The following is a 23,449-nucleotide window of genomic DNA, read 5'->3' on the forward strand; positions in this document are numbered from 1 at the left end:
GTAATAGTAAAGAAACAAGTGAAGGAAGGTGTGGATGCCCGGCTATGAGGGCTCTGCACTCCTCTGCCAGAGAGCGCCAGTGCTTGTAGAACGCTTCTGGTGGGGTGTGTGACACTTACTGTACTCTTCAGGGCAGCGTCCACCAGCCTGCAGCTGGTTGCCATCTTGGATGTAGTAGATAGACACAGGACACTGGAGAACTCTGGGCAACATAACTGTAAACAGTTTTATTTATTCTTCCACCATCACGACAGACATGGCCACACTTATCCAGTACTGCTGCCGCTGTTTTCCGGGTTACTCCTTTTGGTTTATCCCTCTGGGACAGTCTTCCAGCTGCTGTGGCTACTGTGGTCCTCTCACTGCCTCGGATGGCTTCTAGTCTCTCAACTTCCTAAGGCACATCCCGAAAAAACTCTCTCTTGTGCACGTCTGTCTAGTCCATGGGCTCTTCTAAGCTCATTCCAAGATGAGCCGTAGCCTCAGGACAATTGGAGAATACCTCGTCGACGGACCCCAATTACAAGGTCACATTCTTACTCTAGGAACCTCACTGCAGAACTACTGCCTTAGAGGCCTTTCCCTACAATCAACCTTCTGGTCATCTGTCACTCCTCTCACCTTTGCTCTTAGCAGCTCTCTTTCATCAGGAAGTATCTTATACTGCTATATCTATTACTGGAAAAAGTCTATCTACATAACATTCCTATGCTTGATATTACTTCCCATAAATGACATCCTAAACCTTTACCTCACACTGCATCCTACCTAACAGGGTGGCACGGTGGCTCAGTGGTTAGCATTGCAGTCTTGCAGCTCTGGAGTCCTGAGTTCAAATCCCACCAAGGACAACATCTGCAAGGAGTTTGTATGTTCTCCCTGTGTTTGCGTGGGTTTCCTCCGGGTTCTCCAGTTTCCTCCCAAAGTCATACTGATAGGGAATATAGATTGTGAGCCCCAATGGGGACAGTGTTGCCAATGTATTGTATTGTTGGTCAACTAGGCATTGCTCTCACCTGGCCAGAATCCTACTCCACACTGATGAGGGGCAATAACCCGAAACAACTGTCTGTGGATGGATACCTGGCCTTGGTATTTCCCTTGTCATATCTTTAAACTTGTCAAAAAGTTGGATATTGACTAAAAGGGCCACTTAATATGGTGGTTATGGTGGTCTCCTAAAAAGAGGGATATCTGGCTGGTTTCTGTGTCGAGACTCCTAACAGAGGCTCCACGGACTTTTTTGATTTGCCAATGTATGGAAAGCGCTATGGAATTAATAGTGCTATATATATGAATAAATATTATTATTATTCTCCCCCCTGCTACTCCTACTTCACCACACATTGCTAACACATTTAGATTACACTTTACATTATCATATACTGTATATTGCTAATATGTTTACAACACACTAACATCACATAAGCAAACAGTTGACTTTACCGGGCCTCAGCGCTAGGTGGCGCCGCGGCCACAAAACAGTCTTGGCTCTGCTACATCAGGAACCGCATCCTCCCACAGCAGCACAGTCGATATAAAACATATTTGACATATTACACATAAACCAGTATGAAACTCAGTAGGAGTGGGGGCAACATGACCACCTCATACACAAGTATCCTTGGAAAGGTTTTACACGTTGTTTAGTACAACACACTTTGCGTCATAGCATGGAAAGACTCCTAGAGTTTTAATGTAGTTACTTTCTGAATATATTACCTTCACCTGACGTATTCCTCATGTTTCCGTTGCTATAAGCTCATGTTTTCACTTCCTCCCAAGTGAATTCTTGAAGGTATGTGAGCAGCTATGAAGGCGGATCTGTGCGGAGAAATCCTGAGAGCTGTATATAGGGATGTATGACATGAATAGCTGCATTTGTGTAGCCATGTTTATCACAGAGGTCATTATATCGTAAATTTATTATGTATTATACGCAGCTATATAGCGCTACAATATAGATATATTTATTTTCCATTAATAGATGAAAAGCTCTTGTTATTAGTACACCAATGTCTGTCACATAAGGGATTCAGGCTGGAGACATAAATGTAGATTTGGAGGAGTTTTAGGAGCCATAGACATAAATGGATGCAGCGGGGAGAAGTCCTTCCTTTTTATTTCTAATTCCCTTTGAATTCTCATTTAGTTTTATTTTAACCTTCTTTATTTATAGAATTCCGGCTTAGGAAAAACTTGGATTACTATATCGAAAAGGTGTCGGTAGAGGTCCAAACCTCTTTCTTTCAGGAGAGGCTATTTACATTTAGAAATTCCCAGAGGAGCATTGCATGGCTTATAAATTTTCTGTTGCTGACTTGGCTCGCTCCATAAGGAGAAAATTTCCCTCTTAAAATGAACCTGTCAGGTGCAATATGTGTGACGCCCCTGGACTATCGGGTCGTCACAGGGTACTGCACGCTCTTTCACCTTAGTGCGGTATTCAAATCCCTCATGGTTCTGGGTCCCCATCTTACAGTGCTGCCTCCAACAGCAAATCAAATCCTAGATACACCTTGCACCACACCCACCAGTGGGCGGCTTAAGCGGAATAAGGTCGCCCACCTAGGGGTCAGGAAGGGGAGGTGAGGAGTGAAGAGGAGTTGTGTAGAGGAGATGTAAAGAGGAGTAGTACAGTGGAGGAGGTTGGGAGTAGTGGCTTCCAGGAGAAGCTGTCTACGTTGCAGACGGTGGTCTGGACCTAGAATAGTTGGACCCCCGGTCGCAGGGGATTGAGGCTAGGTGCCTGGACCTGTCAGAGAGGACGATCAGCAGCCTGGTCTTATCACCAGTCCGGAATCGAAGGCACAGCGTGGTACACAGACCCTAGGTCAGGCAACCTGGCAATTTAACCTGCGGAGAGCAGAGCCTTTATGGACTGTTCCCACTAGCTCCAGAATCGAGACACTAGCGCAACGAGGGGGATAGGGCCTTCCATACAAGCAGCAAACTGAAATCCCAAGCGTGAGCTCTGAGAGCAGGCTCCCACACTTAGCCACAGTGGGGAGCGGGGCCTAGCAAGTTCCAGACTACTGGCCCACTACGGTGAATTTAAACTTTGTGCCAGGAGGCAGATCACGGATCACCAGGCAGCACTGCAGGGGACGGGACCCGGACGAGCTCCCCTTTGAGAGGCAGCGGCACCCAGAGACTTGTTTTACCTGGTTGTCAGCGTCTGTTTATTGGCTGAGTGAGTACCTGAGTGATTTCCCCTTCACGGCACCCAGTAGCATCATCCAGAGTCCCAGGGCCTAACCCTACCTGTAAAGGGCAACAACACCTTGCTGCCCCAATCCATCACCCTGGTTACTCCCAACGGCAGCGGCGGTACCCCCAGTTACCGCACACCACGGGTGGCGTCACGAACTACAACTTCCCTGTAAATACCCCCTTTTACTTTAGAGTGGGGCCCCTAAGCCCCCGGGTCCGGAGACCCTTGAGCCACGAACTGACACTATCTCGGATCCGAGCGGTTCAACCCGCTGCTGGGGCGGCACATATGCACCCTGAACCATGAGCAGTTCTGGGTGCATCTTGCTAATCCCTGCCTAACTGTCCTTGTATACACTAGCATAGATATAAAGATCTTTAGAAAAAGTATTTCTAATGATTCTTTATAATATGCTAATGAGGTCTGTGACTAGGGTGTTACTTCCCTTGGCTAGTCGGACACCTTAGCCCTGTGGGCGTGCTAACATGCTAATAAATGCGCAGCATCAGAGGTATGGTCGATCTCTCTGCTGACACCGCACCCGACGCTGGATGTCTGCTTAGTGTGCATGATCAGAAGTCTCGGACTTCCAGTCATGCGTACTATGAAGCCGGGTGTACCTGTCCCGGCTTCAAAGTGGTGTAGTGCACATGACCGGAAGTCCTGGCACGTTCTGATTGTGCGCATTGAGCCGAAAACCAGTTGTGGCGGCAGAGTTTAGGGCTACCATGCCTGTGACGCTGCGCATTCATTACCACAATGTTTTTGCTTCTTATTTAGGCACATTTTGAGTCCAGGATCAGACAAACTTATGCAAAATCATCAATTTTTCATCCATATTGTCATTTGTATATTTGTTTTTTATAATTGTATGACATTTCATTTTTATATTAACACCAAATACAGTTTTTTATGTGGGCAAAAACGGAAGCTATAGGGATGGTGTCCACCTAGCATCAGTTTTGTATTTCACTCATTGTGTACAATAGTGGAATCTGTTCATAAAAATGGATCAGAGTAGTGCACACTGTGATTTTTTTTTTTCCAATGTGGAACAACTGTCTGTATGTTAAAACATTCATGTCTACTACCCCCCTGACTTGTATTGGTCAGTGTGCTGTCCACATACCAAACATTTTACCTATGGACGGCACAGAACCAGATTATACACTCATTTAAATGAGCCCTATGGGTGACCTGAATTAGGGACCCAACAGAGGCTTGCAATATCATACATGCCTGTGCAGGCCGCTGTTCCTTCAGCACTGTTCTTTTCTGCTACTCCAATCTCATATCAGTCTTCAGCATTGTCACAAGGTATATAACCTTCATAGTCACCACTCAAACCGGGATCTTTTACCCCCGTACCCCTAAAGGCCACGTCTCACTAAGCAACATCGCTAGCAACATCGCTGCTGAGGCACGACTTTTGTGATGTAGCAGCGATGTTGCTAGCGATGTTGCTGTGTGTGACATCCAGAAACAACCTGGCCCCTGCTGTGAGGTCGTTGGTTGTTGCTGAATGTCCTGGACCATTTTTTAGTTGTTGCTGTCCCGCTGTGAAGCACAGATCGCTGTGTGTGACAGCGAGAGAGCAACAACTGAATGTGCAGGCAGCAGGAGCCGGCTTCTGCGGACGCTGGTAACCAATGTAAATATTGGGTAACCAAGAAGCCCTTTCCTTGGTAACCCGATATTTACCTTCGTTACCAGCGTCCGCCGCTCTCACGCTGTCAGTGCCGGCTCCCTGCTCCCTGCACACATAGCCAGACTACACATCGGGTAATTAACCCAATGTGTACTCTGGCTAGGAGTGCAGGGAGCCAGCGCTAAGTGGTGTGCGCTGGTAACCAAGGTAAATATCGGGTTGGTTACCCGATATTTACCTTAGTTACCAAGCGCATCATCGCTTCCACGCGTCGCTGCAGGCTGGGGGCTGGTTGCTGGTGAGATCTGCCTGTTTGACAGCTCACCAGCAACCCGTGTAGCGACGCTCCAGCGATCCCTGCCAGGTCAGGTTGCTGGTGGGATCGCTGGAGCATCACTTAGTGTGACGGTACCTTAAGCCTGGTTTTCGACTTTATGACCAACCATTTTTTCAATTCTGACCAGTGTCACTTTCACAGGTTATAACTCTGGAACGCTTCAGCAGATCCCTGAGATTGTTTTTTTCATGACATAGTCTACTTCATGACAGTGGTAAATTTAGGATGATACTTTTTATGTTTATCTGATAAAATGTCAGAAATTTAGCAAAAATTTCACAATTTTCAAACTTTGAATTTTTAAGCCCTTAAACCAGAGAGTTTACCAAATAGTTAATAAATAACATTTCCCACATGTTTACTTTACATCAGCACAATTTTGGAAACAGATTTTTTTTGTTAGGAAGTTTATCAGAAATTTCTAATTTTTCTAACAAAATTTACAAAGCTATTTTTGTTTAGGAACCACATCACATTTGAAGTGACTTTCAGAGGCCTAGGTGACAGAATATACCCAAAATGACAAAACTGCAGCCTTCACACTGCTCAAAACCACATCCAAGAAGTTTATTAACTCTTTAGGTCCTTCACAGGAACTAAGGCAATCTGGAAGAAGAAAAAAAAAAGGAAATGTTACTTTTTCCCACAAAAATGTTACTTTAGACCCAAATTTTATATTTTCATATTTTGTCGTTTGAATTTTAGATTGCAAAATTGTCTGGAATAGATAGTGGACGCCATGTTTCGTTTGGAGAGCTCTTGTTTGGAGAGCTCTTGATGTGCTTGTTTGAGAACACGCCATGGCAGGGATCTGAAGGGAAGGAGCGACATTTGACTTTTCGAATGCAAAATTGGCTGGAAATGTTAGCGGGTGCCATGTCGCATTTTAAGATGTGCCTAAACAGTGGAGCTCTGACCTCATTTTGGAAACTAAATCCCTCAAGGAATTTATCTAGATGTTTGGTGAGCACCTTGAATCCCCAGGTAGTTCACAGAATTTATACTGTTAAGCCGTGATAATGAAAACATACATTTTTAACCACAGAAATGTTACTTTAACCCCAAATTTTTGATTTTCACAAGGCTAACAGGAGAAAATGGACCATACCATTTGTTGTGCAATTTATCCTGAGTATGCCACTACCCCAACTGTGGTTGTAGAAAACTACTTTTGAGGCACAGTGCAAAGTGAAGAAGGGAAGTAGCGCCATTTTTATTCTTTATTTTCAGATTTTTTAAAAATATTTTTACATTTTTTTTTTAGTTGCTTCACTTTTTATCATTGATCACTCAGAAAATCCATAACAATGCTCGATCATTGCAATGAATATGTCAGTGCTGCATTTGTCTCACACTTTCTATAGGTGGGTGACCTGGGGGTCGTCATAACGAGGACCCGAGTTATCATGGCAGTGATTGCGTCCCTGTGATCAAGTCACGGGGGTCCCGATCGCTTGGGAACACACTCTTCTCCCAGCCACCTAAATTCTGCGATCGCTATTGATCACTATTGATCGGAGCATTTAGGAGGCCATACTGCCCGAAGTGGTGTGGCACCGCGCCTGACGGTGGGAGCCAGGTCTTGGCTTTAACATAAGCCACAGACCTGGCGGCAATTGCGCGAGCACAGCTGCTGTGCCCGTAAAATCACCATGACATACTGGACACGCCATTAGTCGGTAACGCACTGACTATCAGGTCGTATCTAGTGATAGGCAGACCTGGACGGTAAAAGTCTGCATCCGGGCGGTTTCAAACATACCTGAGTGTTGGACCTGGGCTGTAACTGCTTCCGGGTCGCTCAGTCTTCTTCCAGGGCTGCTCATTATTGCTAATCCATATGCACTGCTTCCCTCACCCACCAGCCATCCTGGTGACTGTGATTGGTCGCAGTCAAAATGCACCCCCAGTCTGTGTGACAGCGTCTGACTGCAGCCAATCACAGACCCTGTCTGCTGGTATATATCATGGTGTAAAAATAAATTAATAAAAAAAAAGTGTATGGTCCCCCCATATTATGATATACAACCCAGATAAAGCATACGGCTACAGGCTGCAGCCCCTAGCTGTGCGCTTATCTTGGTTGTATTTCAAAATAAGATGAATCACATGCAGCATTTTTTAAAAAAAAATATTTAAATAAATATTTTTTAAAAACCAAAGTGCTGTCCCCCCAATTTTGATATCCAGCCATGATAAAGCCGACAGCTGGGGGCTGGTAGGTATTCTCAGGCTGGGGTGAGCCATACTTATGCCACCGCCAGCCTAAAAATAGCAGCCTTCAGCCGCACAGCATTGCCACATCCATAGATGCTTTATCTGTGCCGGGTATCGTAATATGGGGAGACCCTACGTCAATTTTTTTATTTATCTTTACTCCAATCTACTGTGACTCACAGACAGGATCTGTGATTGAAAGCAGTCAGACACGCTGTCACACAGGCTGCAACCAATCACAGATGCCAGGACTGCCGGCGGGCAGGGGAAGCAGTGAATATATATGAGCAATAATGAACAGCTCCAGAAAAAGAATGAGCAGCCACGAGAGCAGTTAGAGCCATGCCGGAGACTTGGTATGAAGCGCTTGCTCTAATTCCTCTAACCCTTCTACCACCATTTTTATGCGGCGGATTATGGTCTCCATAGACTTATATGGAGACTGGTGTCTGGCCAGATAATTTCAGGGCCGGAACCAAATTTTATTTTTTTTTAAATCCTATCTGCAAGTCTGCTCATCACGAGTCGTACCCAGTACATCTAATGTCACAAAGAGGATAAAGAAGCAGCAATGGTCTCTTAGTCTCCTTATTTAACTCCTTCACCCCCAGGCAATTTTCCGTTTTTTCTTTCCCCTCTTTCAAGAGCCATAACTTTTTTTTTTTTTTCAGTCAATATAGCCATATGAATGCTTGTTTTTTGAGGGACAAGTTGTACTTTTAAATGACAATATTCATAGAACCAATGAATGGTAGAGTTGGAAGGAACCTCAAGGGCCAACTAACTGTAAGTACAGGTTTTCCTAGCTATATGTTTATACAGTTTCCGCTTGAAGATTTCCATTGATGGAGAGCTCACCGCCTCCCATGGTAGCCTGTTCTGACTGCTCTCACTGTCAGAATGATTTTCCTAATGTCTAATCTGAATCTCCTTCCTTTTACTTTCATCCCATCTTGTACTGTATCTTCAGCTTCTTGTACTTCCTTGTGCTGAGAATAAGGTGCTTCCCTTTGCAGTGTGACTACCTTTCAGATAGACCGCTATATAAAGGGAACCTGTCAGGTCTCCTGTGAACCCAGAACCACGAGCAGTTCTGGGTGTATATCTTTAATCCCTCTCTAACAGTCCCAGCATATACTAGCATACATAGGGAGATCTTTAGAAAAAGAATTTCTAAAGATCGTTTATGTAATGCTAATTAGGTCTGTGACAAGTCCCAGGGGCATTAGTTACCAGACTTGTCAGCCCACTTGGCTTTACCACAGCCTGCGTCTTCAGCAGAGCGATACAAAGCTGCACGTGTGAATGGCTTTGGACCCCTCAGCATTGAGCTTTTCTGACTCCAGATGTATGAGTCTTGGCTTCAGAGAAAGGTAGTGTGCATGACCGGAAGTGTGGACAACTTCCGATCATGCGCAGTGAGCCTGCCTCTCTGAAGCCAGGACTCATACGCCCAGGGTCAAAAAAAGCTCAATTCTGAGGGGTACAAAGCGGCTTTGTATTATGTTGCTGATGACCTTGGCTGTTGTAAAGCATGTTACCATGCTTTTTACATTTCTTTTACACAGCATAATTTGTCCCTGTTAATTATGCCACACTTGTACAGAAAACATACTGGAACATATGTACTGGAAACCAGGAACAAAATGCAATTGCATAATATTTTGGGGTTTTTTATTTATCATGTTCACTATATGGTAAATCTGACCTCGCTGTAATATTCTCCAGGTCGGTACGAGTACGCAGATTCCAAACATGCAGGTTTTCTTATTTAAAGGGAACCTGTCATCAGAAATTTAGCTTTAAACCTAAAAGATTCCCCCTCTGCAGCTCCTGGGCTGCATTCTAGCAAGGTTCCTGTACTTTTTGTGCCCCCTTTTAAACCAAATTAAACACTTTATAAAGTTGTACCTTTTTGTCTGCAATTCTTGTAAATCGTCCATGTGGGCGGGCCGTGTGGTGTCGGTTACTGTCCCTCCTTCTGGTTTACGCCGTCCCCCATTGCTTCATTTCATAGATCAGGACGCCGCCCACAGCGCCCGAGGTCCCGTGCACGCGAGGACTGCTGGTGACGTGGTCGCAGGCACGATATTATGGGCGGCGCTGTGAATGCATCACAAGTGCCCGCCCATAATACCGTGGCCGCGCTCTCCCCTTTGCCTCCTGCGTTCTGCGCAAGCGCTGGCCAAATGATCCGACGTCACCTTCTTCCCATCCTGCCTGCCCTGCAGCAGGAAATAGATGGGAGGAGCGGATCAGGCCACCACAGGTTACGAGGAGACGCTTGCGCAGAACGCAGGAGGCAAAGGGGAAAGTGCGGTCACGAGGTTATGGGCGGCACTTGCTGATGACACTCACAGCGCCGCCCATAACCTCGTGCCCGCGCAAAGCGTCACCAGCGGTCACACGTGCACACAGTGCACGGCACCGCTACAGTCGCACAGCGCATGCGCGGGACCACGGGCGGCTTCCTGAGGTTTGAAATTCAGCAGGGGGCGGCGTAAATCGGCAGGAGGACAGTAACCGACACCAGGCAGCCCGCCCCCATGGATAATTTTCAAAATTTGCATACGAAAAGGTACAAATTTATAAAGTATTTATTTTGGTATAAAAGGGGCCAGAAAAACTAGAGGAACCTTGCTAGAATGCAGCCCAGGAGCTGCAGAAGGGGAAACTTTTAGGTTTACAGGTAAATTTCTGATGACAGGTTCCCTTTAAGAGGTGAAAAAAAATGTGCAATTGTTGCCATTTTCCAAGTCCCCTAACGTTCTCATTTTTTGGAACCTTGGGCTGCATGAGAGCTTACTTTTTTTGCCCTTAACTGACATTTTTACTGATATTTTGGAGCAGATATGATGTTTTGATCACCTTTTAATGCAATATTGTGGTGACAAAAAGACATAATTCTGGAGCTTGATTTTTTTTTTCTCATTACGCTGTTTACCGATGAATTAATTAATTTTATATTCTGATAGATCAACATTTCAACACTTTACCAAATGTGTATTTTATTTATTGTTTTACGGTATTTTTAATAGAGCAAAAGGGAGGTGATTTGAACTTGTGTTTTTTTAAATGTCTTTAATCTTTTTTTCTTAACTTTTCTTTACTGTATTTAGTTTTATTTATTTTGTACTGTATGAAGCTGCGATCGTCCGATTGCTTGTGCTATACAGAGCAGTGCATCAGCAGAAATCACAATTTCCTATGAACAATGGCTCGAAGTCGGCGTTCAAACGAGGATGTCATGACAGACACAGGGGTCATCTGCAGACCCCCAACAGACTTGACAACCCATTGGTGCCCCGCGATCACGTCAGTGATTGACAGCGGCATGTAACTGGTTAACAGCCTTGGGTGTCAGAGGCACATGACGGCTGATTAAATCACATCACTCTGCTTCCAGGATAGAACATGTATGGGACCTGACAGGTTCCCTTTAACACAGGATTCACTAATAAAGTAAGTGACGTCACCCTCCCTTCACAATGAGCTTTGCACACACTACATGCTTTAACACAAAAGAAAAGGTCAGGATACAACACCTTCACGAACGATGACGTATACGTACGTCATTGGCCATGTCCCTGCCTTTGACGCAGTGACAATGTCATGTGATCCCCTGGAGAGCCAGTGCTGACAATGCTGGACTGGCACCAAAACTGATCACTTTAGGCAATTATGCAGAGACTAAACCAGGCAGACTACAGCTGACTGAATGAAGCCCAAATCATCTAGTACAACTAAAAAAACTCTCATAGCATAACTATTTTACGATAATGTGCTTTACATTCACAACGATAAACCATCCTGTTTACAGTCCTTCATTCATTAAAAGGTTTCCATTGAATATCGTGTAATTCCATAATACCACATAACAGCTCTATTCCTCTTTGATTGAACAGGAGATGAGTAAAGTACACATGTTCTGCAGCATAGCGGTCATAATTATTTTTTAGTAAATTTGGGCAGAAACGTGCTTCACTGCATGAATGGGTGAACTCTGGTAACAGCCATCATTAATAGTGATTAACTGTTCTTCAAATCTGTGTCTCCATGGTAACAGACCACAAACAATCAGTGTAGTCAGGTTCTGCAGTCACTAATCATCTGCCCCCTCTTCTACTGTGTGTAGGTTAAGAAGCGGAGACATCCATATAGATAATGGCATGATCTGACTACACAAAATTTGTTTGCACTCTGCATCTTAGGAGACATATTGGTTTAGATTAGCATATTAACTTTTTCCTGCACTGGATTTATGGACATTGGAATTTAACCATTTGTAAATTAAAGTCTTGATTTCTAGTTCTACTTTAGAGCTGGATTTTTCCCTTTTACTGATCCTCGCCCACAATAGGGCATCTTTCTGGACTCCTTGCCTGGAATACAGGCCCAGATGAGTTGGCTATTGCTTAGTTTTTCTCTCAAATGACATAGGACAAACTACAGTGGTCCTGTCCTACACATGGCAATTACGCAGAAGTATATGACCTGAAATGTCCAACACTAGCCCCAATTTAAAAGAGTAAGAGAAACAAACACACATACAGTATTGTTTTCAATTGAAACTGCTAATGATCACCGCCTCCTCCATCATCGGCCGTATTTAGGGCAGGATCCCTGTACAGAACACAGTACTAACGAAGCGTTGCTACAGATGAAGACATAGATGCTGATCTACTAATAAAATTTGGTTCAGGATTTGCTTCAGTATTCAGTTCACATACTTCATGTGGACTCTACAGCGACTATTTCAAAATCTATACCGAAAAACTTGTAGGGAACCAGGCCTAACAGAGTAAGTGGCATAAAAGGAACCTGCCATGAGGATTTTATGTCTCAAACTAATGCTATGTATATACAGGCGATTTCATGTTAATAAATCCTCACTTGGCTTGTAGAAATCCATTTTTCCCTGAGAAATCCAGAGTTGAAACTATATGAATATGAGCTGCAAGTGCTTTGGGGTTGCAGACATTGCACTTGCAGAGCTAGTGCCCACCCTTACTAATCCCCACCTGTCTCATAACAGGTCACCCTTTATTTCAATAACCTGCTTTCCCTGACCCGATATTTCAACACTGCTTGTACTGACGCCTTTCGTCTCCCCAGATGGGGGTGAGGGGTATGAGCAAATCAATATCCTAGGTCTAGTGATGTCAGAGGACCTTACTGCACATAGAACAAGGGACTGAAGCCACTAGAGAAAGCAGGTCACAAACAGGAGTGACCTGTCAGTCATACACAGACAGCAGACTGGTAGTAGGGAGCAGGAGTGCTGCAAGTGCATTTCCACACTTCGAAGAACTTGCAGCTCATTTGCATACGATGTCAGTGCTGGATTTCTCACACCTTAGGGCCGTTTCACACATCCGGCATTTCGCCGGATGCCAGATCCAGCACACATGCAGTACAGTAGATTCAATTACAGTGGAAGCGCGACACCATTCGGTTGTGTGCTTCATGCACAACCGCATTTGTCCGCATAGTGTCGTGCTTCCACTGTAAATTAATCTACTGTGCTGCATGCGTGCCGTATCCGGCGAAATGCCGGATGTGTGAAACGGGCCTTAAAAAGGTGGTCCACTACTTAAGCATTACTGGCCACATCGATATAACAATCAGAAACAAGGCTTCTCTCAAATACCTTGTTTAGTCAATAGTGCCTCTGAACAGTGCTATTGTGGTCTGCTCATCCCCATCATGTGACCCTGGACTCCGTGACCTCTGAGATCTTGTGATGTCGTGTCAACTTTCAGTTGACCCAACATCACCGAGGCCAGCCTGTCTCCATGAGTATATAGAGAGAAGGACTGCACACCAGTGACAGTGCAAGGGGAATTAATGTAAAGCAGAAACTGCTGTATGAATACTGGCATGAAAAATACAATAGCTATATGTGAGAATGAAAATATGACAATGGCATCTGCATAATCTGCCATGAACTTAAGAATAAAAAGAAATTTAGCTATTGAATTGATCAATACAACAGAGCCCCAACACCTCGTCATTAAGTTATCTCTTACATTGGGGTCCCCAGCTAATGTGTGTCCTCTCTTGCAGTTAAAAAACTGTGTGGGAAGCGGAGACCCAGGCTATATATGTATAATGTGGACTGGTGATAGTTGTGGGGTCGGGTTCACAAACGAAAGACTACAAACAAATTAAGAAATAACATCTGGAACACAATTCTAAGGCCATGTGCCCACGGGAGCTTTTTGCTGCGGAGTTTGCCGCGGAAAACCTGACCGGATTTTCCAGATAAATCCGCAGGTTCTAGCATGTACAGGCACTCCCCATGTTACCCTATGGGACATGGGGAGTGTCTGTGTCCACGCTAAGGAAAGTGCGGCTGCGGAATCTCCTGCGGAGATCCCTCAGCAGCACCTAACTGCATGTCAATTATTCATGCGGATTTACTTGCGGCTCTCCACTATGGAGATAGAGGCCGGGACGTCCGCAGGTAAATCGCGGGAAACTCCGCATGTTTCCCGCAGCTATTCCGCTGGAAACTCGCAGCTAAAAATGGCTGCCGGCGGGCAGCTGCGGGAAACATGCGGCCATACCTGCGACTATATCCGCAGGTACGAGCGACCCGTGGGCACATGGCCTAAAGGGTACTTTACATACTGCGACATCGCTAGCGATCTCGTTGGCGATGTGAAATTTTAGATCGAAAGATCGCACTTGCGATCTGGAATATCACATCGCTAATGAGATCGCTAGCGATGTCGCAGTGTGTAAAGTACCCTTAAGTCTGAACTGGGTGCAAAAACCCTAAAAAAAAAACCCTTCACTACGTAGAGAGAAGGGCTGCACACCAGTGAATACCGTGACGAGGTGTTGGGGCTCTGTTGTATTATTGAATTCAGTAGCTAAATTTCCCTTTATTCTTAAGTTCATGGCAGTTATGCAGATTCTATTGTCATATTTTCATTCTCACATATAGCTATTGTATTTTTCCTGCCAGTATTCATACAGCAGTTTCTGCTTTACATTTATTCCCCTTGCACTGTCACTGGTCTGCATACCTTCTCTCCATATAGTGAAGTTTTTTAGGGTTTTTGCGACCAGTTCAGACTTTGAATAGCGTTCCAGATGCAGATGTTTAGATGCAGACAATTTTTGATTTGTGTTTTCCTCTACTTCTTCCCAGAGCCATAACATTTAATTTTACATCAATAGAGCTGTGTGAGGCCTTCTTATTTTGGGTGGCGAGCTGACATTTTCATTGATATTTTTGGGGTAACATTTCAATGATGGATTTTATCAGAGAGAAAAACAGATCTCATGGCAGTGTGTTCTTTGTCATTTTAAAGGAGATGTTGCGTGAAAGACTACAATTCTGCTGTTACTGTACAGATTAAAGATGTCAGCCACTTTCTCTTGTGGCTTCAGCTTTCCTCACACTGAGGCCTGTTTCACAAGTCAGTGATTCTAGTACGTTTGTGCTTTTTTTAAAACGTACCAGAATCGCTGACATACGCAGACCCATTATAATCAATGCGTCTGCTCACACATCAGTGATTTTTCACTGAACTTGTCTCCGTGCAGAGTGTACGCGTGGCCCTGATTCTGCACGAAGACATGTCAGTTTTTTTCTGGCATCACTGATGACCCACGGACCACACTATGGTGTGATCCGTGTGTGATCAGTGAAACACTTACCTTGCCTGCGATTTGCTCTACAGCCTCTGCTCTCGGCAGCTCCTGCCTGGCTCATGAATATTCATGAGAGCAGGAATAGCAGACCAGGAAGTAAGTGCTGAGAGCGGTGGGCGGACGCTGCAGACCCAAGGAGATCAGCACCATGGACAGCAGGAGCGGGGGCAGGTGAGTAATGTCCATATGCAATCACGGATTGCACATGGACAACCCACGTGTGCCATGAATCACGGAACACGGAGGGACAGGTGCGTGTTTTACACATCCGTGAAGAACGTCTGTGTTTTTCACTGACGTGTGAAACGGGCCTTAGGCTGATGTCACACTTGTGACTGACTCACACGAGAATCGAGTCACATCACCCGGCACTAAATAAATAAGAAATAACGTTTGGAACTCCATTCTATGTCTGAACTGGGTGCAAAAAACCTAAAAAAACATCACTATGGGGAGATAGGGTATGCACACCAGTGACTATGTAAGGGGAATACATGGAATAGCAGAAACTGCTGTGTGAATACTGACATGAAAAATTCAATAGCTATATGTAAGAATGAAATGTGAAAAATGGAACCTGCATTACTGCCATGAACATATGAATAAAGAGAAATTTAGCTACTGAATTGATCAATGCAATAGAGCCCCAACACTACGCCAAAGTATTTCTCTACGTTGGGGTCCCTAGCTTGTGTGTGTCCTCTCATGCAGTTAAAAAACTTTATGGGAAGCCGAGACCCAAGCTATATATACGATGTGGATTGGCAATAGGTGTGTATGGGGAGGGTTCGCAAACGAAAAACTAACAACAAATAAGAAATAACGTTTGGAACTCCATTCTATGTCTGAACTGGGTGCAAAAAAACCTAAAAAACATCACTATGGGGAGATAAGGTATGCACACCAGTGACTCTTTATTCATATATTCATGGCAGTAATGCAGGTTCCATTTTTCACATTTCATTCTTACATATAGCTATTGGATTTTTCATGTCAGTATTCACACAGCAGTTTCTGCTATTGCATGTATTCCCCTTACATAGTCATTGGTGTGCATACCTTATCTCCCCATATACATACATACTTCACCCGGCACTGTCTGCCGCCATCTCCGGACAGAAGCGTGCAGACAGAAGTGCCAGTCAGTGTGAGGAAAGCGACACTAACAAGAGAAGGTGGCAGACATCTTTAAATTTAATATCACAGACTTTTACAGATGCAGATACCAAAATAGTTATTTTTATTTGCAATGAAGGGAAAGGAATTGAAGGGTATAGTTGGAATTTCTCCTTACTTTAGCAGATCTGAACCAGTGATTGCCTACTGCTTATACTATAATACAGCAATTTCCCAGCTTATGATAGTGTAAACGGAGATCTACTAGAAAACTCAGCCTGTGCCTCACGGGAGTACCAATATGGGGGATGGGGGTATCTTTGGGACCCATCATTGCCTGTGAGAACTAGTGCATTCAACAGCAACCCCAGAAAGTAAATGCCGCAATCGGAGCTCAGATCTGGCCGATGCCAGTGACAGATGCGGCATCTACCACATGTGGAGGGAGATCACCGTTGCTCAGGTACGCAGTTTTGTAAAAAGTTGAAGAACAGCGATACTGGAATATCTACAGGAGGCAGCACTGCTGAAATGGTCATATCAGACACACTAGAGTATAAGGAAACCAGTATTAACATATCTGGGGTAATAGTCTGGTGGATCGCATAAACTGTACAAAAGATGTTTTATTGCTCTTGATGCTGCAATCAACAGAATTCAGGAGGCCGTCTGTTCATGTACAGCGCTAATCCCCTCCTGACAGTGATGGCTCCAGACTGAGGCATGAAGGTGCAGCATCCTGGGCACTCACAGCACCATGCATGGCAGGTGTGAATGAAGCCATGAAAGTCTCTGCAGACAAGCTCTCCCCATAGTGATGTATCCGTACGCAGGCAATGCTACACAATGCTCTATCGTAGGTCACTACATGTATGTCAGTCATCCGAAGAATTTGTTACATTTATGGAAAATTAACAATTGTCTGACAGATAAACCATAAGAAACATCTTTATGTACAATATTCCCAAGAGTATTAAAAGTACATAGTTTCTGCTATTTACATCTGTAAATTCACCACCTATAAAGAAAGCGGGATGGAGAAGATCCTGGAGGGATTTGTGCTTTCCTGATTACAAAGAGACTACTTGGTGCACGTGATTTTACCACGTATTGGGGATAGCAAACACCCACAGGTTTATAGAGTATAAAAAAAAAATATTTTATTGAATATGATTAAAAAAAAAAAAAAAAAAAAAAAAAAAAAAGGTAATTTACATAGTACAATACAGAGGCTGCTATGCGGACAGACAAGCCAGTAATAATCACACATATGATGAAATTAATTTCAAGTAAGCCTTGACTAAGCTAACAAAACCTTGATGGCATAAAAGGAGGTTGCACTGTTTAAAGTTATGTGCAATGCAAGATGACTACCTGCTTATTGTATATGAATGCATGTATAGGGCAAGGAAAATCCATAGCCAGTGAATAAAGTGCATGAGGAACATCCAATTGTTCTATGAATAGGGATACAATCTTCCCTGAACTGAACAAGAAAAACGCTCAGAGTTGTATCACATATTAGTGTTCCAATAACACATTAGAAGGTGTACTGACAAAGAAGCCATGGTTTAAGCTTTGTCCCCGTTGCCCCAACACACGTTTCACAGTAGCTTCACTTCCTCAGGAAACATGTTGGGTGGGGAATAACTGGCTTCACTACATGTAATCATGTATGTGATTATTACTGGCTTGTCCCTGCCCACCCAGCAGCCTCTGTTTATTACGTACATGACCTTTGTAAATTATTTGCAATTAAGCCATCATATGTGTGATTATTACTGGTTCGGCTGTTCACCCAGCAGCCTCTGTACTTTCCACCATGTATTCCGTACATGACCTATGTAAATCATTTTCAATTTTTTTTTCTAGACTATAATCTTGTGTTTGTGATAATACTGATACGTGGTAAAATTGGTTCATTAGGGGTTTTTTTTTTCCCTTAAACACACTATATCTGGGTACAGTGTTTTATCTAAGTGCACGTGGTCAGGGTGACAGCGCAGGATTAAGCATTGCTCCAGATCTCAGCTCTCTGCTAGTACAGTCCACAAAATAGTTGCTGAGAAAAAAAAAATAAAAAAAAAATGTTAAAGCGAACAGCTTTTAATAATATAATACAAGTAAAAATGTGTCCACGTTACCTAAACATAAAAAAAAAACCAAAAAAACCCAACGACAAACAAAACGAAGCAAAGACTATACCAGTAAACTTAGGAAAAAAAATCCCCTGCGCTATCTGGACCTTCTGTCCCTTTTGTTTTTGTCTGTATTTTTGCTCATTGTTTTCTCATTGTCTCCTCTGCAGTCAGGACAATACCACTTGCCCTTTGGTTTGTAAGTCAGTCCGACGCAGGAGAAGTGGAACCACTCGATGGCACACTCTTCATTGTCACAGCCAATCATCTCTCCGTAGGACACTTGGTTACACAAGCAATATGTCGGCTCATTGGGATCAATTGCAAAGGGAACTGGAGACACATCCCGCTCCTGCTTGTGCTTGGTTCTCTTCTTCTTCTTGGAAGATTTTGGCTTCTTCTCTTTAGGTGGATCATCAATGTCATCTGTCCCGTTGACCATATGACACAAGTCCCTGCTCTCACTATTGCGCTGTCTGCGAGGTCTTCGAGTGCTGCGCTCAGCCGTATTGGAGTCGGCCTTTACCTTTTCTGTAGATTTTTCATTTTCATCTGGGTCAAAGTAGCCCTTACAATGGGCATCAATCTGCTTGGTCTTACTTTCGACTAGCTCAAACACCTGTGTGACCAGCTGGATCTTGTCATCGCCGAGCTCCTGGGTGACGATCAGCGCCCTCTGAAGCTGCTGCAGTAGGCGCTTCTTTTGCTGGGGATCATTCTCAGTCAGATGCTTCTCGTAGACCTCATCTACCTCCTTTAGTGCTTCTGGAAGAAGAAAAGCATGGTAAGTAACAGGTCAAGTCATTGGTACAAAATTAACCACTAAACGACCAAGGATGTAACGGTATGTCCTAAATCTTGAAGGGGTAATCACCGCTGCAGTGAGCCAACGGCAATCCCCGCACGTCTGCTGATTTTTACAGCAGCTGAGCCTAACAGGTGGATCTTCGATCCACCCTCACCTGTTGACCCCTTAAATCGCGCTGTCAAAATGTGACAGTGAGATGTAAAGCGGTAAGTAACACGCACTTAACCGCTACCATCGGAGGCCCCGTGACGCAAGCATGGGGAGCCAATGTTAACACAGGGTCATGTGACTACTCCTGTTGCTGTCATGACTCACTTACTGGTACAGCCGACAGAGAGCTGGCTGTAACAGAAGACAAGCATTTCTGCTGATCTGAGCAGCTCTGATCGGGAGAAATAAATGAGCAATCCGACAGCTGATCCTTATAGCCCCCCAGCAAGACTAGTAAGATTTAAAAAAAAACACACCTAAAAGTTCAAGTCACCCCCATTGAAAATTAAAGGGTTTATATATATATATGATATGTCACATACATATATCTCACATACACTTGGTATCGCCGCATTCAGAAATGCCCGATCAAAGAATAAAACTCAATTAATTTGATCTATAAATGGTGCAAGTTTTACACAAAACGCAATAACATGCAATCAAAACTAAGCATCTGCGCAAAAATGGTACCATTAAAGAAGTCAGCTCGAGACGAAAAAAATAAGCAGTCACTAAGTAACATCCGAAAAAATGAGAACTCTTAGAGTCACGAAAAATGGCGCAAAAAGTGCACCACTTTTTTGGACAAACTTCTGATTTTATTTTTTAACCCCTTAGATAAAAGTAAACCTATACATGTTTGGTGTCTAAGATCTCATACCGACCTCAGGCATCACACCCACACAATTTTACAATATAGTGAACACTGAATAAAATAATCCCAAAATAATCATGCAATCACATTTTTTTTTTGCAGTTTTCCAGTACACTATATGGTAAAACTTTTATTGTTTCATTTAATAGTACGACTCGACCCACAAAAATGTTAAGGGTTAAGAGATTACAGGGCCCCTGACAGCTCCTGTCCGATACCAGCCGCAGATACTGCATTCTGTAGTCAGGCAATTGGTCCAACATGTCAACGTTAATTCTATCAATGTCCTAGCCCGGCCAGCCGGTCCCCCCTCCCCTGGGCTAGCCCGGCCAGCCGGTCCTCTAGTTGTCCTAACACAATGATCACTATATATCAGGCTGCCAACCTCCTCCTGTACACAGCAGCATGTAGGGGGCACCACCATGGGCAAATAAGGGACACCTAAGGATATGTTCACACATCACTTTTTTGGCATCAGGCACTATCCGGCAAAAAAAACGGATCAGTTGCGTCAGTTTTTTCCATCAGTTCCTTCAGTTTTCTGACAGATCCGATGTGATACTGAGCATGCTCAGTTCACAAAAAAACGGATCCAGCTTCCGGATCCGTTTTTTTGCCGCATTACGCCGGATACGGCATTCATAGGCTTCCATTATAAAACACGCTGTACAGCGCAATCCGTTTTTTTGCCGGACACAAAAACGTTCAATGTTTCATCCGGCCGCCGGACAAGTAAATGTTGCCGAATCCGGCAAAAAAAACGGGATGAAACGCAAGGCAATCCGGCGCTAATGAATGTCTATGGAGGAAAAAACGGATCCGGCGGCAACAGACGCAGGGGACACAGGCAGAGGAGCAGGTCCTGGGGTCACACGTGCCTGGGCACTGAGCACTGTACAGGACACTCGGGCGCCCTCTGCTGGCAGCAGTGAATAGTACCCCATGACGTGTACCTCCAGGTATGCGAACCACCCTTCAGTAGGAGGGGATTGTCCCCACTGGCACCGCCCACAGTGGGCGTAACACGGCATGTTAGAACGCGCCCCATTAGTGTCACCAGCCTATTAGTAGGTGAGGTCCAGCAATCCGAGGAAAGCCCCGCCCAGTGGGCGGACCCGTGCGCTGGGTTCCTGATAACAGGCCGTCCCCGGAAGTGACGCTCACTGTCAGTACACGGGGATTACACGGTGCACACACGATACAGTAACCCCGGGTACACTGCCTCCACCACGGCTCCTGACTACAATAAAGCGCCGAGCTGTTACATAGCGCCCCACGTCCCGTACACACAGCAACCCGGCTCAACTCCGGTCACTGGAGAACTACAAGTCCAGGGTCGCCACGGACAGCGCCAGTGTGTGCTGCTGCACGGTGCACGCTGGGACTTGCAGTGTGCAGACAACTTGTGCACAGTTCCATCACTTTATGCTTCCAATATGGCTGCAGCAGAGCCGCACAGTGCGGGGGGCGCAGGACGGGCACAGCCGCGCCATCGTGCGGGGTCCCCGGCCACGTGTGGGCTTCTCACCTCGGTACTTGGTGTCGATCTCCCGCAGCACGGTGACGGTCCTCTGGATCTCCAGGGGCAGGGACTCGATGCACGCCAGATAATCCTCCACGTAGCTGACCAGCTGACTCTCGTCCCCGCCGCTGCCGCCGTGCGAGCAGTAGAACGGCTGCGGCTGCCCTAACATCTCCCGGGCTCAGCGCATGCAGCGGGGTTCCGGGAGAGCGGTGGATTCGGCCGCTGAGTGGTGCGAGGTGCCGGGGCGGAGCTGTGCGGCCGCGGCGGCTCCTGCCTCTGTCTCCTCCGCTCTATCTCTGGGGCCGCATTCCAATTTGGAACCCGGCGGCCCGAAGTGACGTTCTGCGCATGCGCGCTCCTTCCCTTATATGGCAGGACGCCCCTTTTTTTCTTGCTTTTATTGTGTTTAGATTTTCCCGCATTTCCTTTACTTGTCGCTGATTGGGCGAAAGGCCGCTGGGTGGGCGTGCCCGCGAAGAGGGCGGAGTCTAGCGCTTCAAAAGTGACGCCCACGGTTTTAACTCTTCCTGACCATTTCAGTAGTGTTCTCTGTGAGCGCACTGGTGTGGTCTTCTCCGGGGCCGCGCAGCCTGAGCTCCGGGGGCAGAAGTGACCGGGACCGTAAACACCGGCAGCACGATGGCGATATACTGCACAGCCTCTCATCAGAGGAAATTGTGGCGTTGTCTCTTGTGCACATTCCCTCCTATTAAAGTGCGAATAGGAAACGGATCTGAATACGTCAGTCACATCACGTGATTTGGATCACATGACCTTCATCTAGTGATGGTAGGGCTCATTCACACCGTAGTGCGGCGGCCACCGTCTGCTGTGCCCTGTGATGGAGCCTGGGTACATGCGGCCCGGTGATCACTGCTGGCTCTCCAGAGGTCTGACATAATATCCAAGTTTGAACGGAAAGTGAATAATAAGTAGGCTCCTAACCGCAGGAGACAGTGGTGGGCTTCCTACTGCAGGGGATAGTGGTGGGCTTCCTACTGCCAGACATAGTGATGGGCATCCCACCATATCCCACCGCAGGAGACAGTGGTGGGCTTCTTACTGCCAGACATAGTGGTGGCCATCCCACCGCAGGGGATAGTGGTGGGCTTCTTACTGCCAGACATAGTGGTGGCCATCCCACCACAGGGGATAGTGGTGGGCTTCCCAGTGCTGGAGCTAGTGGTGGGCTTCCCGAGTGCTGGAGCTAGTGGTGGGCATCTAACCGCAGGAGACAGTGGTGGGCTTCCCAGTGCTGGAGCTAGTGGTGGGCATCTAACCGCAGGAGACAGTGGTGGGCTTCCCAGTGCTGGAGCTAGTGGTGGGCATCTAACCGCAGTAGACAGTGGTGGGCTTCCCAGTGCTGGAGCTAGTGGTGGGCTTCCCGAGTGCTGGAGCTAGTGGTGGGCATCTAACCGCAGGAGACAGTGGTGGGCTTCCCGAGTGCTGGAGCTAGTGGTGGGCATCTAACCGCAGGAGACAGTGGTGGGCTTCCCAGTGCTGGAGCTAGTGGTGGGCATCTAACCGCAGTAGACAGTGGTGGGCTTCCCAGTGCTGGAGCTAGTGGTGGGCGTCTACCGCAGGAGACAGTGGTGGGCTTCCCAGTGCTGGAGCTAGTGGTGGGCGTCTACCGCAGGAGACAGTGGTGGGCTTCCCAGTGCTGGAGCTAGTGGTGGGCGTCTAACCGCAGGAGACAGTGGTGAGCTTCCCAGTGCTGGAGCTAGTGGTGGGCGTCTAACCGCAGGAGACAGTGGTGGGCTTCCCAGTGCTGGAGCTAGTGGTGGGCGTCTAACCGCAGGAGACAGTGGTGGGCTTCCCAGTGCTGGAGCTAGTGGTGGGCGTCTAACCGCAGGAGACAGTGGTGGGCTTCCCAGTGCTGAAGCGAGTGGTGGGCGTCTAACTGCAGGAGACAGTGG

General features: G+C 45.9%; 1 protein-coding gene across 1 annotated transcript; it reads right to left on the minus strand.

Annotated features, from left to right (window-relative positions):
* Nucleotides 1–17,376: 17,376 nt before the first annotated feature.
* On the minus strand, nucleotides 17,377–22,222 carry ING2 (inhibitor of growth family member 2). The gene is made up of 2 exons (XM_075334695.1): nucleotides 21,537–22,222; nucleotides 17,377–19,100 (listed from the first exon to the last, which is right to left on the minus strand). The coding sequence occupies exons 1-2, from the start codon at nucleotides 21,700–21,702 to the stop codon at nucleotides 18,433–18,435; spliced, it is 834 nt and encodes a 277-aa protein (XP_075190810.1). The 5' UTR covers nucleotides 21,703–22,222; the 3' UTR covers nucleotides 17,377–18,432.
* Between the last annotated feature and the right edge of the window lie 1,227 nt (nucleotides 22,223–23,449).

The sequence above is a fragment of the Anomaloglossus baeobatrachus genome, chromosome 1 (assembly GCF_048569485.1).
Source record: "Anomaloglossus baeobatrachus isolate aAnoBae1 chromosome 1, aAnoBae1.hap1, whole genome shotgun sequence".
NCBI lineage: Eukaryota > Metazoa > Chordata > Amphibia > Anura > Aromobatidae > Anomaloglossus > Anomaloglossus baeobatrachus.

Coding starts and splice junctions, on each gene's coding strand:
- ING2 (XM_075334695.1), bottom strand. CDS start 21,702: ATGTTAGGGCAGCCGCAGCCGTTCTACTGCTCGCACGGCGGCAGCGGC. Junction 19,101..21,536: donor GATCGACACCAAGTACCGAG/GTGAGAAGCCCA, acceptor TTCTTCTTCCAG/AAGCACTAAAGGAGGTAGAT.